At 42.4% G+C, this 13,661-nt stretch overlaps 1 protein-coding gene across 1 annotated transcript; it reads left to right on the top strand.

Annotated features, from left to right (window-relative positions):
* Nucleotides 1–234: 234 nt before the first annotated feature.
* On the top strand, nucleotides 235–13,429 carry LOC139422105 (GDNF family receptor alpha-4-like; the record flags this gene model as incomplete). The annotated part of the gene is made up of 8 exons (XM_071173253.1): nucleotides 235–247; nucleotides 3,625–3,900; nucleotides 4,235–4,315; nucleotides 5,119–5,464; nucleotides 7,517–7,626; nucleotides 10,778–10,912; nucleotides 12,798–12,955; nucleotides 13,289–13,429. Coding segments are annotated over 8 exons (1,260 nt in total), but the record flags the coding sequence as incomplete, so codon positions are not given.
* Nucleotides 13,430–13,661: the final 232 nt, after the last annotated feature.

Raw genomic sequence — 13,661 nt, forward strand, 5'->3', positions numbered from 1 at the left:
AACTTACCATCCTGAGACAAGGCCGAGTATAGCCCACAAAGATCTCCGCCACGGCACAACCCAAGGGGGGCGCCAACCCAGACAGGAAGATCACATCAGTGACTCAACCCACTTAAGTGACCCACTCATGAGGTTGAAGAGGCGCTGTTGCGCCTTCTTCACCACTCTGTCTGTGCGGGTGGACCATTTCAGTTTGCCCGTGATGTGTACACCAAGGAACTTCAAACTTTCCACCTTCTCTACTACTGTCCCGTTGATGTGGATGGGGGGTGCTCCCTCTGTTATTTTCCTGACACCACACCCCGAGGGCCCTTACCTCCTCCCTGTAGGCTGTCTCGTCGTTGTTGGTAATCAAGCCTACCACTGTAGTGTCGTCTGCAAACTTGATGATTGAGTTGGAGTTGTGCATGAACAGGGAGTACAGGAGAGGGCTGAGAACGCACCCTTGTGGGGCCCCAGTGTTGAGGATCAGCGGGGTGGAGATGTTGTTTCCTACCCTCACCACCTAGGGGCGGCCCGTCAAAGTCCAGGACCCAGTTGCACAGGGCGGGGAGAGTAAAGTGCATACATTTTCATACGGGTCCCCTGTGGGAACCAAACCCACAACACTGGTATTGCAAGTGCAATGCTCTACCAACTAAGTTGCACTGGACTGAGTCCCTTACAGCCAGGGGATCTATAAGTCACCGCTTATGCCTGCAGGCGGCCCTGATTTGAACCAAAAACCTGTTTGCTTCTGCCAGGAGGCTGACATTTGTCCGCAAGTGGATCTTCCAGCAAGACAATAACCCTAAGCACACATGAAAATCCATAAAGAAATGGTTAATTGACCATAAAATCAACATTTTGCAACAGCCAGTCTCCGGACGAACACCTTTGAAAACCTGTGGTTTGAATTGAAGAGCTGATGAAGGTTTGGCGGAAAGGTCTAAGATCACCCCCAAATCTCTTTCTCTGAACATTTTATTAGTATGAAATAATATCATTTACCAATTTCCCCCGACCCTGTCGTAGAGTCAAGGACTGGATCAAATAGAATGTCTTCCTAATGAGGATTTTACAATGCTTTTAGAAAGTATTCATACCCCTTAAAAGCCTAGGCGTCCCGCTAGTGGAACAACTTTCGGTGAAACTGGAGGGCGCACATTTCAAATAAATAATCAGAAATTATGAATATTAAACATTTAGGTACATACAAGTGTCTTATATCGGTTGAAAGCTTAAATTCTTGTTCATCTAACTGCACTGTCCGATTTACAGTAGCTATTATAGCGAAAGCATGCGATTGTTTGAGGATGGCGCCCCACATCAAAATATTTTTCCACCGGCACAGGTTTCATAAATTCACAAATAGAGATTAAACATTCACTTACTTTTTGAAAATCTTCCTCTGATTTGTCATCCAAAGGGTCCCAGCTGTAACATGTAGTGTCGTGTTAGAATCCTTCTTTATATCCCAAAAAGTCAGTTTAGTTGGCGCCATCCATTTGAGTAATCCACTCGTTCACCATTCAGAGAAAGGAGTCCGAAAATCTACCCCTAAACTTTGTTTCAACAAGTCAAAATACGTTTCTATTTACTCCTCAGATACTATAATATTTCTTAGGGAAAGAACTATGTTCAATAGGAAACCGAATTTAGCAGGTTCTTCTTGGCGCGCGCAAACATGGATTTCCAAGCCGGTGTCCTTGTACTAAAACTGTTATTTCTAATTTGTTATTCAAGTTTACAAGCCTGAAACCTTGAACATAGACTGCTGACACCCAGTGGAAGCCATAGGAATTGCATCCTAGGAGCTAGAATTAAGTGTACTGGCCATTGGAAGAGCAAGGCCTCTCTCCAAAAAAAAAAATCTGGTTGTTTCTTTGGATTTTCTCCTAACATATCTATTGTGTTATACTCTCCTACATTATTTTACCATTTCTACAAACTTCAAAGTGTCTTCCTTCCAATGGTACCAATTACAGTATATGCATATCCTGGCTTCAGGGCCTGAATAACAATAATACTTTGGGCACGTCATTCAGACAGGAAGTGGTGAAAAAAGAGGCCTAGCCTAATGACCCCTTAACTTATTCAACCATTTGTGCTACAGCCTGAATTGAAAATGTGTTAAATATCTCACCCATTTACACACACTAACCCATAATGAAAATGTGTTTTTGGAATTTTGGCAAATGTTTTGAAAATTAAGTACAGAAATATCAAATTTACATAAGTATCCCCTAGTCAATACATTTGTAGAATCACCTTTGGCAGCGATTACAGCTGAGAGTCTTTCTGGGTATGTCTCTAAGAGCTTTGCACACCTGGATTGTATTATTAGTATTTTTTATTTATTCTTCAGACTCTGTCATGCTGCTTGTTAATCATTGATAGACAGCCATTTTCAAGATGATTGAAGTCAAAACTGTAACTAGGCCACTCAAACATTCAATGCCGTCTTGGTAAGCAACTCCAGTGTATATTTGACGTTGTGTTTTAGGTTATTGTCCTGCTGAAAGGTGAATTTGTCTCCCAGAGTATTTTGGAAAGCAGACTGCACCAGATTTTCCTCTAGGATTTCGCCTGTGCTTAACTCGATTCCCTTTATTTTTATCCCCCCAAAAATCCTAGTCCTTGACGATGACAAGCATGCCCATAATATGATGCAGCCACCCCCATGCTTGAAAATATGAAGAGTGGTACTCAGTGATGTGTTGTGTTTGGCCCAAACATAACACTTTGTATTGAGGACATAAAGTTAATTAATTTCCTCTTTTTTTTTTTTTGTAAATAGGTGCAAGTTTTGGAATATTTTTTTGTTTTGTACAGGCTTCCTCCTTTTCACTCTGTCATTTAGATTAGTATTGTGTGGGGTAACTACAATGCTGTTGATCCATCCTCAGTTTTCTCCATTAAACTCTAACTGTTTTAAAGTCACCATTGGTCCCCATCTACCAATAGTTGCCCGAGGCATTGGAAAACCTCCTTGGTTGAATCTGGTTGAATCTGTGTTTTGAACTCACTGCTCAACTGAGGGACCTTACGGATAACCGCATGTGTAGGGTACAGGGATGAGGTAGTCATTCAAAAATCATGTTAAATACAATTACTCCACACAGTGAGTCCATGCCACTTATTATTTGACTTGTTAAGTACATTTTTACTCCTGAACTTATCTAGGCTTGCCATAACAAAGGGGTTGAATACTTATTGACTCAAGACATTTCAGCTTTTGTTTTTTAATTAATTAGTTAAAAATTCTAAAAACATCATTCCACTTTGACATTATGGGATAGTAGGCCAGTGAGTAGGCCAGTGACACAATTCAGTCTCAAACATCTTTTAGGACAGAGAACGGGCTCTGGTGTAATAGACCAACAGAAACAAACAGATAGCCAGTAGTCAAATATTTTCAACATTTCATCAGATGTTTTCACAAGCCTCATGCTTTTCATTTCATTGGATTATACAAGTGGTTTGGTTGATGGGTTGGGTGATCTGCATAATGAGAAATTAGGTTTCCAAAATTGAAACCGTGACCTGAAATAACCTGTGTACGCAATCATAATTGTTCTCCACTCCCTGCCTTCTACTCTTCCTTTCTCTCCACCACCCTCCCCATCCCCTTCTCTCCTGTAGCCCTGCATGAGGTCCTGTCCGCAGGCAGAGACTGTCTGGTGGCGGGGGACTCATGCTCCAGCGACGAGACCTGCAGCCCACGTCTGCGGACCCTGCGTCAGTGCGTGGCGGGCGACGGCAGCATGAAGCTGGGCCCCGGGGCCCGGAGCCAGTGCGCCAACGCCGTCTCAGCCCTGATTTCCAGCCCCCTGCATGGCTGCCAGTGCAAACGGGGCATGAAGAAGGAGAAGAACTGCCTCAGCATCTACTGGAGTCTCCATCAGTCTGTCATACACGGTGAGCAACTTAGCTCTGTCATTTGTATCGAATGGTGGCCAAGTCCATTTATGTAACACAGGTTACAGATTTAACTCTCTACCCACAACACAATCTGGCTGATGCAGCTTAGTCATGATGCCTGGCACACAGTCAGTCATCAGTCACCACACCTGGCGTCACCGTGTAACAAATTACTGAAGGTCCTTGGAGAGGGGGAGTATTTGCTGTATTAACCTGCAGGAGTCGTAATAAACAACTACAGGAAATGAACAATGTGCAAGTCCTGTTCATTCGCTCCAAAGGGATAGTGTCATTACTGTGTCATATAATGTGTCATTCCGTATCCCCTCAGGACTCAACCTGGTAGAGAGTTACCCTTACAAAGCCGTGGAGAGAGACTACGACTCCGTTCGTCTGGCCTCCATCACGGCTGGTAAGTACATGGACCTCGGTTTATTTTGATGTTACCTTTTGACCATGAGCCAGAGGTTTCATGTTGAAAATAAACCACCATCTTTTAGGTCCCCCTGGAGGGCAGCCTTAGGCATAGAATAACCCACATTGTATCCTGGAGGCAGAGTTAAAAATTAATACAATTAGCATTATAAAAAATGTGGTTTTGCTTCCAAGCATCTCATTTACATCTGCTTTAACATTTTCATTTGCAGGAATATTACAGCTATTTTATATACATCATTTCTAGTCATGTCATTACTGTATTTTGGATAATTGGGTCCATTCAAATGGTGTGACTTTTATTTTCAGATGTGTTATGAAGGTAGTACAGAGGAACAATGAATACCCGTCAATAATTATTTAGGTTTCTCAAGACGTTTACTACGTTTAAATGGCAATTTCCCTCAAGACTATGTCTGAATGTGTTGATTCACTTATAATGAGATTATTGTTTCATGCTTTGGAAATTCAAATTAGGATCGAATGTTCTAAATATGCTCTAACCATCAAATATATCAACCCATAACTTACATATTTGTTTGGTTATTTGAAGAGGTTAGGACTACAGTATGATGGTGTGCCTCCTCAGAGGAAAGAATCCAATGCATTCAAACAAAAAATACCACTAACCTTAGAAGAGAGGAACCTGATTATCTATCTGTATTGTTTCAACAATATATCACTGATGGGTGATATAGCATTTACCAAAAATGTTTTGCTTGGTCATTCTCTTATTCTATGATACTGATTCCTGGTTCCTCCTATTCCTTGCGCCAACAGACTCTGAGGCCAACGCGGCGACGGTGAACCGTTGCCTGGACGCAGCCAAGGCGTGTAACGTTGACGACCTGTGCCAGAAGCTCCGCACAGAGTACGTATCTGCCTGCATCAAACCCTTGGCCAAGTCGGGCCTCTGCAACAAGGCCAAGTGTAATAAGGCCCTACGCCGGTTCTTTGATCGCGTCCCTCCAGCCTACACACATGAGCTGCTTTTCTGCCCTTGCACGGACATGGCGTGCGCCGAGCGACGCAGGCAAACCATTGTTCCCGGCTGCTCCTATGAGGGCTCAGACAAACCCAGCTGCCTCATACAGATGAGTATGTGCAAGGGTGACTATGTGTGCAGGTGAGTTAGAAGCTCTAATAACACAACATACTGTTAATGTGTAATGTACTGCACCTATTTACTTACTTTTCTCTTTTGGGACATAGGCCACAATGAGCTACTACCACTTTCTGTTTTAGCCAACATATTGTGACTCGCTCCCAGAGAGGTTGATCTCGGCCAGCTCATCTGACAGCCTTGTACACTCAGTGTAAGATGTATAACATTGACTCCCAAACGTATTTTCGCTTTTACCAAAAAACTGTTGTTCATATTTATTGTGAACCACCAACTCAACAAACCAATACTTCAACCCAGTCTTTAGTCAGGAGTCTGATGACCCAGACAGTACCAGCTGTGACCCACCAGTGGGGCCGTGACTGATAATTTGGGAACCACATCTGTATCAGGTCAGGCAAACCGAACAAGCAATCAACAATGGTTCAATATTCTACCCCCAAGCTGTCCACCAAAATCATTTAGAACACCTCTGAGAATCTGCTGGATAAACATATTAAATATTTTACACAGATAAAATGTAAGATGGATTAAAGTTATTGCGATCTCTTGTCATGACCATTATTTCTCCTTCCCCCTTTCCTGCTCTGTGGCTGTACTAATGATTCTGGATTGTGGAAATAAATAAATAAATGCCCCTCACTGCAGTATGCCACATAGCCTTACACGTAAACTTAGCAAAAAAGAAACGTAATCTAACTGTCAACTGTTTCTTTTCAGCAAACTTAACATATGTAAATATTTGTATGAACATAAGATTCAACAACTGAGAAATAAACTGAACAAGTTCCACAGACATGTGACTAACAGAAATGTAATAATGTGTCCCTGAACAGGGGGGAGGTCAAAAGTAACAGTCAGTATCTGGTGTGGCCACCAGCTGCATTAAGTACTGCAGTGCATCTCCTCCTCATGGACTGCACCAGATTTCCCAGTTCTTGCTGTGAGATGTTACCCCACACTTCCACCAAGGCACCTGCAAGTTCCCAGACATTTCTGGGGGGGAATGACTCTAGCCCTCACCCTCTGATCCAACAGGTCCCAGACGTGCTCAATGGGATTGAGATCTGGACTCTTTGCTGGCCATGGCAGAACACTTACATTCCTGTCTTGCAGGAAATCACACACAGAATGAGCAGTATGGCTGGTGGCATTGTCATGCTGCAGGGTCATGTCAGGATGTGCCTGCAGGAAGGGTACCACATGAGGGAGGAGGATGTCTTCCCTGTAACGCATAGCGTTGAGATTACCTGCAATGACGACAAGCTCAGTCCGATGATGCTGTGACACACCGCCCCAGACCATGACGGACCATTCACCTCCAAATCAATCCCGCTCCAGAGTACAGTCCTCAGTGTAACGCTCATTCCTTCGACAATAAACGCGAATCCGACCATCACCCCTGGTGAGACAAAACCGCGACTCATCAGTGAAGAGCACTTTTTTGCCGGGCGACGTTGTTGCCTGTGATGTCTGGTGAGGACCTGCCTTTACAACAGGCCTACAAGCCCTCAATCCAGCCTTTCTCAGCCTATTGCATTCCTGGTGTAACTCAGGCAGTTGTTGTTGCATCCTGTACCTGTCCCGCAGGTGTGATGTTCAGATGTACTGATCCTGTGCAGGTGTCATGCCTCCTTGCAGCATGCCTAAGGCACATTCAGGCAGATGAGCAGGGACCCTGGGCATCTTTCTTTTGGTGTTTTTTCAGTCCGTAGAAAGGCTTCTTTAGTGTCCTAAGTTTTCATAACTGTGACATTAATTGCCTACCGTCTGTAAGCTGTTAATGTCTTAACGACCATTCCACAGGTGCATGTTCATTAATTGTTTATCATTGAAAAGTTATTTGTATTTTTACAAATTATATTTGAAAGACAGGGTCCTGAAAAAGGGACGTTTTTTTTGCTGAGTTTACTAGTGCGGTACCAAATTCATAGCACAACCCTATCGTCCACCAGTGAAAACCATTTCATAAAACATTAATATTTTTTACTATATTAATTTGTGTCTGGCCCTTGATCGCTACTAAACAGTGCTAGTTGTATTGGATCTGTGTAGGTCCCGTCTGGCTCAGTTCCAGTACGACTGCCAACCAGCCGAGTCGTCTGCCAACAGCTGCAAGCAGGGGAACTATGTAGCCTGTCTACTTGCCTACACAGGCCTGATAGGTGGGTACAGAGCCTGAGAGAGCAACTTAAGAATGAGAACGGATTGGAGAAAGCAAAATGAGTGGAGGAGAGGGTAAATCGATGAATGGAGAACAGGAGAAAGAGAGAAAAGGAAGTATTTAACTAACCTAGTGTACTGAAAAAGGAGAAAGCAGTTAGAGGGGCAACGAGAGAAGGATGGAAAAGGTAAACTAATGAATAAAAAAACAAAGATTGTCAGGAAATATTTGATTTGAGGGAAATTAAAGTTACTATTTAAAGGAACTACATGTAACAAGTTAACTATCACTGAAAGATGCTGAGGTATGTACATACAAGGGAAAGTATTTGCCATTTGGAGGTGGAAATGCTACATTTACCTTCTTTAATAGTGTAGGCCTAAAATAAATGAGTAGGATTTGAGTATATCCTATTTGTGAAGGTTTAAAGCAGTATGTACCCTGAGTATACAAAACATTAAGAACATGCTCTTTCCACAAGACTGACCAGGTGAATCCAGGTGAAAGCTATGATCACTTAATGCCACTTCAATCAGTGTAGATGAAAGGGAGGAGACAGGTTTAAGAAAGGATTTTTAGACAATTGATTCTTGAGACAATTTAGACATGGCTTGTGTATGTGTGCCATTCAGAGGGTGAATGGGCAAGACAAAAGATTGCAGTGGCTTTGTACAGGGTATTGTAGTATTTGACAGGCGCACCGGTTTGTGTCAAGAACTGCAACGCTGCATAGTTTTTCTCAAGTTTCCCGCATGTATCAACAATGGTCCACCACCCAAAGGACATCCAGCCAACTTGACACAACTGTGGGAAGCATTGGCGTCAATATGGGCCATCATCCTTGTAGAGTCCATGTCCCAACGAATTGAGGCTGTTCCAAGGAAAAAAGGGGAGGGGGGGTGCAGCTCTATATTAGGAAGGTGTTCCTAATGTTTGTTCAGTGTATATACTATATACAGTTGAATTCGGAAGTTTACATACACCTTAGCCAATTACATTTAAACTTTGTTTTTCACAATTCTTGACATTAAATCATAGTAAAAATGATCTGTCTTAGGTCAGTTAGGGTCACCACTTTTATTATAAGAATGTGAAATGTCAGAATAATAGTAGAGATTTATTTCAGCTTTTATTTCTTTCATCACATTCCCAGTGAGTCGGAAGTTAACATACACTCAATTTGTATTTGGTAGCATTGCATTTAAATTGTTTAACTTGGGTCAAATGTTTTGGGTAGCCTTCCACAAGCTTCCCACAATAAGTTGGGTGAATTTTGGCCCATTCCTCCTGACAGAGCTGGTGTAACTGAGTCAGATTTGTAGGCTTCCTTGCTCGCACACGCTTTTTCAGTTCTGCCCACAAATTGTCTATAGGTCAGGTCGAGGTCAGGGCTTTCTGATGGCCACTCCAATACCTTGACTTTGTTGTCCTTAAACCATTTTGCCACAACTATGGAAGTATGCTTGGGGTCATTGTTCATTTAGAAGACCCATTTGCGACCAAGCTTTAACTGATGTCTTGAGATGTTGCTTCAATATATCCACATAATTTTCCTGCCTCATGATGCCATGTATTTTGTGAATTGCACCAGTCCCTCCTGCAGCAAAGCACCCCCACAACATGATGCTACCACACCCGTGCATTACAGTTGGGATGGCATTCTTCAGCTTGCAAGCCTCCCCTTTTTCCTCCAAACATAACGATGGTCATTACTGCCAAAACAGTTATATTTTTGTTTCATCAGACCAGAGGACATTTATCCCAAAAATACGATCTTTGTCCCCGTGTGCAGTTGCAAACCATAGTCTGGCTTTTTTTTATGGCGGTTTTGGAGCAGTGGCATCTTCCTTGCTGAGTGGCCTTTCAGCTTATGTCGATGTAGGACTCGTTTTACTGTGGATATAGATAATCTTGTACCTGTTTCTGACAGCATCTTTACAAGGTCCTTTGCTGTTGTTCTGGGATTGATTTGCACGTTTCGCACCAAAGTACGTTCATCTCTAGGTGACAGAACGCGTCTCCTTCCTGAGCGGTATAACGGCTGCGTGGTCCCATGGTGTTTATACTTGTGTACTAATGTTTGTACAGATGAACGTGGTACCTTCAGGCGTTTGGAAATTGCTCCCAAGAATGAACCAGACTTGTGGAGGTCTACAAAAAAAAATCTGAGGTCTTGGCTGATTTTCTTTTGATTTTCCCACCATGTCAAGCAAAGAGGCACTGAGTTTGAAGGTAGGCCTTGAAATACATTCACAGGTACACCCCCAATTGACTCAAATTATGTCAATTAGCCTAACAGAAGCTTCTACAGCCATGACATAATTTTCTGGAATTTTCCAAGCTGTTTAAAGGCAGTCAACTTAGTGTATGTCAACTTCTGACTCACTGGAATTGTGATACAGTGAAATCTGTCTGGAAACAATTGTTGGAAAAATTACTTGTCCTGCACAAAGTAGATGTCCTAACCGACTTGCCGAAACTACAGTTTGTTAAGAAGAAATTTGTGGAGTAGTTGAAAAACGAGTTTTAATGACTCCAACTTAAGTGCATGTAAACTTCCGACTTCAACTGTATGTCCTAATATGCCGTACACATAAGGACCTCTGAAGGCAGAGTCTGAAGTGTAAAGGCTGTTATTACACTTTGAGAAGTGTCTTTGATGAAATGTAGACTTTGATTTATGCACTCGCTCAAAGATTGGCCATTTTTCTTTCATGCTCTCGAAAAAAGAGCACAAGTGACCTAATACATTTCAAGAGCATTCTGTGGTGCCCTTCAGCAAACAAACAATTGGCATTTTCATTCCTGGTCTGTATTTATTAAGCACTTAAACTCTCCATTCCATTTCAAAACTTGGGAGAGAAATGGCACACAAACACTTCCAACCATTTTCAAAGAAAGTGCAAATGAAAGTGTCTGACTCCATAAAAACGAGCAACAGACAGCTGGCAAGAATTACCCTCAACACACTTGTACTCATAGCTGCATTTTTGATCATTTCTTGAATAACATCCCCACTCACATTGTGCGATTGAACAGTGAATTGCAAACAAGGTTCATAAATGTTTTACGTTGCATAACAGTCCTATAACAACGGGTCTTTCGAGGGAATGAATATTTGATACTAAACTGAGAACATATTGTTTCTGCAGGCAGTTCGATAACTCCCAACTATGTGGATAACTCCACATCTAGCGTGGCCCCATGGTGCTCCTGCTCTGCCAGCGGAAACCAGAGAGTAGAGTGCTCCGACTTCCTGGAATACTTCACCAACAACGTCTGTCTCAGTGAGTGGCTCCCATCAAGTCATCACAAAAAGCAGTCTCCAGTGACTCAGCCTGCATCCCAAATGGCCTAGTTTTGACTAGGTTCCATAAGGCTCTGGTCAAGAGTAATGCACTATTTAGGGAATAGGGTGGCATTTGGGATATAGCCTTAGTGTAGGGTTGTGTTCACTAGGCACGCGATGGAGGAAAACGGCCCAAGGTACTTTCTGAACTATTGGAAACATTTTGAAACCTTTTGCTATGGTATCCCTAATGAGCATGTTACACTACCCAGGTTTACAGGGGAGAAGAACAAGAGCAACATCTTCTTGTATCTCAAGATGCCCTATTTCTATAAAATATTGTTCTGTATATTCCAATGGTAAAATATATGGGACGATTTACTCCATGAGTTCTGGGGATTTTGCCCTTTAGTTTTTTTGTAATGTCTCTCATATGCTGTCTCCCTTTGAGGAATGATTTATCCAACTTCTCAAAAGCAACACTTTGGTTTTCCATTACAATAATTGGTCTACATAACAATGCTTTTGCAATTATTCTACAAAAAACCTTCACAGAGCTCCCATTGAAACCAAGCATAATTTGAATTTTATAATCTGTTGGATTAAATGCAGCTTTTCTCTTATTTCCAAATGTTATTTATTGGATGTTACTCCTCGTTCATCCTAGCCTATTTGCATTGAATACCTGTGCCAAAGGACTACAGCAAATTGGGCTCACAAGGAGAAGTAATTTGACTAGGGGAAAATTTGATACAATGAGGCAGATATGTCCCACAGCAGTTAGTCACCTGTAGGCTCAATAGCAGTGAACGATTGTGTTAAATAGTTATCCCCTCTGTGGGAAAATGACCAGTCAGAGTATAATCTCGTGATTTTTCTTTCTCTTTCTTCCTTTCACTCTCTCGCTCCTCTCTCTTTCACCCCTCTCGGGCTCTCTCTCTCTCATATTAATCATCCCCTTCATGCCGTATCCTTGGTAATTCCACCTGGATGTTCAGTGCATTTCCTTTTCACTCAGGAAAGAGAATCACAGGGCTAACCTAAAGTAATAACATATTTATTAATTCACCCCATCTTATTGGCTTATGCATAAATTCCCGTTTCAACAGTTGATGTAAATATTAGCTGATAATATGCAACTTGTATAGAGTTCCTTATGGAGACCATTTGTGTCGATTACAGACTTAACCCATAATAGCATAGTAATGTTATTACATGTAATGATTGTGTAATATCTAATGTTGGGAGACAAGCTAGTTTAACCTTCTGATGGTTTAAGCAAATGTGTGATATGTTCATGATCCATCTATAAGATGAAGAGTGCCTTCAACCACATGACCCAAACGTTCATTTTTGGCTTTATTTTAGGAGCTTCATGCATCATTGTGGGTGACTCACTCACCATGACGGTTATCCATTTCTATTCCAATATTGCGCATGCCCTTTCTAATAATTAATCATCCTTATTATTGACTTTGCTACAGTGTTTTCATCTGACCTGTTTAAACAGACAGGGACTATCTTCCTCCCGGGTAAATCTAGTGCCATCAGATAGCAACCTGTCCTGTGGCCTCTCCTCTCCATGACAAAAAAGGACACAGTGCGAGGTCTCAGACTTGTTTGGCCGATGCCACTAGTCTGTGAGCTAATGAGAGGATGTGGAGAGGCAGGTGCAGTTGGGGAAACATGAAGAGAATACTGAGTATTTTTCTTTCTCCACCGAGCAAATCCAAATTGGTCCGAGCCGCTCAGGCAGAGTCCTGTGCAGTAATTGAATGTGGGCGTGATTGTAAATTCATTAAGACGTATCAGGTCCATTTCAGGAGCCTCAGGTTAATTGTCTCCTCTTCTCACACTGTGCCTTTTCTCATCTTGTGAAACAGGGAATGCCCTCCTGGCGTTTGGGAGCGGGACAGACGTGATGCCCACGTCCAGTGAATCGAGACAGCTCAGCCCAGCCACTGGCAGAGAGAGCCATGCCATCAACCCTGCTACTGTGGAGACCACACAAAACATTCCGGAATCAATTATTCCAACACAGGTGTGGTGATTGTTTTGTTGATTGTTTCATCAGGGTCAGAGAAAATGGAATATTATAGTTTTTCAGTTGTTTGTACAGCATTTCATCTAAAGAAAGAGTTGCCAGGAGTTGATACCTTTGCCAGTTAAGTTCAGGGAGGTTATATTTGCATATTTAGAGGACTCCCACCCGATCACCTTTGACACATCGTTTTGAAATTTCTGAATGATAATGCATAGCTTAGTTTTGGCCCTCGGCAGTGAATAATACCTACCTAGTTATGTTATGTTTCAGGCTAACCATGTGGGGCTACAATGTTTTTTTGTCACATTGATCTCTCTTTCTCACCCTTAGGCCAGCGGAAACGACCGATTGTGGAGAGATTCTACCCTCCCGTCAGATGGGCTCCCAAACTCTGCCCCCGCACTTGGCCTACTGCCTCCAACTTCCTTTACTGGCCTTTTGGTCCTACCTCTGGTCTTATATGGTCACTAAATGAGGAAGCACTGCCAAGGACCACCCATAATGCAGGAGTATTTGTTCACAAATTCTGGATACATTTTTGTCTTTAGCATATAGGCTACTCCGTCTCCTAAACATATACAGCATAGTCCTTTTCCTATTTTTTGTGTGAGTGGTTCAGTTGCACTTGCAAGTCCCTTAGGTGTACGACTTGGAGAGACTGAGACAGATTGGTTTCAATCTGTATACTTGTACATTGTTATCG

Source organism: Oncorhynchus clarkii, chromosome 12 (assembly GCF_045791955.1).
Source record: "Oncorhynchus clarkii lewisi isolate Uvic-CL-2024 chromosome 12, UVic_Ocla_1.0, whole genome shotgun sequence".
In the NCBI taxonomy this organism is placed as follows: Eukaryota; Metazoa; Chordata; class Actinopteri; order Salmoniformes; family Salmonidae; genus Oncorhynchus; species Oncorhynchus clarkii.